Source organism: Athene cunicularia (assembly GCF_003259725.1).
Source record: "Athene cunicularia isolate RWA chromosome Z unlocalized genomic scaffold, athCun1 chrZ_part2, whole genome shotgun sequence".
NCBI lineage: Eukaryota > Metazoa > Chordata > Aves > Strigiformes > Strigidae > Athene > Athene cunicularia.
In genome coordinates, this window is record NW_020799143.1 from 9,101,427 (window position 1) to 9,102,486 (window position 1,060).

A 1,060-nucleotide genomic window follows, 5' to 3' on the forward strand; every position below is an offset into this window, starting at 1 on the left:
GGCGTGAGCGGGGCAGCCCCGCTCGCAAGGTGTCACTCGCGGCCTGCGCCCCTGCAGACTGCCCCAGCGCAGCTGCCTCAGTGACCTTGGGGAAGCCGTGGGAACCCTTCCACCGGCGTCGGGTTTTCCCTGAGAGCGGCGGCTGGGCAGGCCGCGTGCGTCACGGTGGAACAGGCCTGAACGTGTGCTTACCGGTCACCGCTGCGCTGAGGACGCCTGAAAAGCGTCCATCGTCATCCCCTTCTGAAATTAAATACGAATGATGTACCTTTCTCTTTTATTAATTCAGCATCTGCATGCAAAGCGGTCAAAACAGAATAGATTTTGTGGCCTAGTCCAATGCTTCGCAGAACCAAGAGGAAATAGATTCCCTGTTTCGCTAATAGCACCCCTGACTTTCAAAGCCTGTGCTGAGGGTACCTCTGGCAACCACCTGAAGGAAGCACTGCTCTTGAAAGGAGCCAGGACTTTGGAAGCATGAAAGTGGCCATGACTTGGAACGAAAGAACAACTGCTGTGGCAGAAAGTCAGGCATCAGACATCAGCCTGGTTTATACAGTATCCTTCTGTCATGATCTAGAGTTTAATGTAGTTAGTATGCCAGTACCTGTAGCCCTGCATATATTGTAATGAAGTGTGTTAAGGTTGTCATTACTTTTCAGGATACGGCTTCTTCAATCCTTCTGTTCATGGGTTAGGTTATACATGAAAGTAACTTCAAAATACTGTTGTAACAGGACTGTTGGTAAATGCATCAGCCTAAGTGTAGATTAAATTCTTGCAGACTCAGAACCTAAATGTTTGTTCCATCACAAAGGTTTGGATTGTGTTTTGCACTGTCCTGACAATTTTCTGACACATCCATAACAGACAGAAAAAGGTTAATAGCATCCCATCTGCAGTCAGACAGTCTCAGATCCCTGCAATTAGATGTTATCATTGCAGTTGTGCTTGTAAAATGTCTGAAGGAACCTATGATTTCATTCATTTGCAAACCCACAATTCTGGTTAAAATTGTACTAGAGTAAAAGCTGAATAAATATTTGCAATTTTACACAAC

General features: G+C 46.2%; 1 protein-coding gene across 1 annotated transcript in view; it reads right to left on the minus strand.

Moving 5' to 3' along the window:
* GADD45G (growth arrest and DNA damage inducible gamma) overlaps positions 1-545 on the minus strand; it is a 17,319-nt gene extending 16,774 nt beyond the window's left edge. Inside the window, exon 1 of the mRNA XM_026866321.1 lies at positions 541-545. Within this exon, the coding sequence (XP_026722122.1) occupies positions 541-542 (2 nt within the window). The 5' untranslated portion in view covers positions 543-545. The remainder of the gene's footprint in view (positions 1-540) is intronic.
* Between the last annotated feature and the right edge of the window lie 515 nt (positions 546-1,060).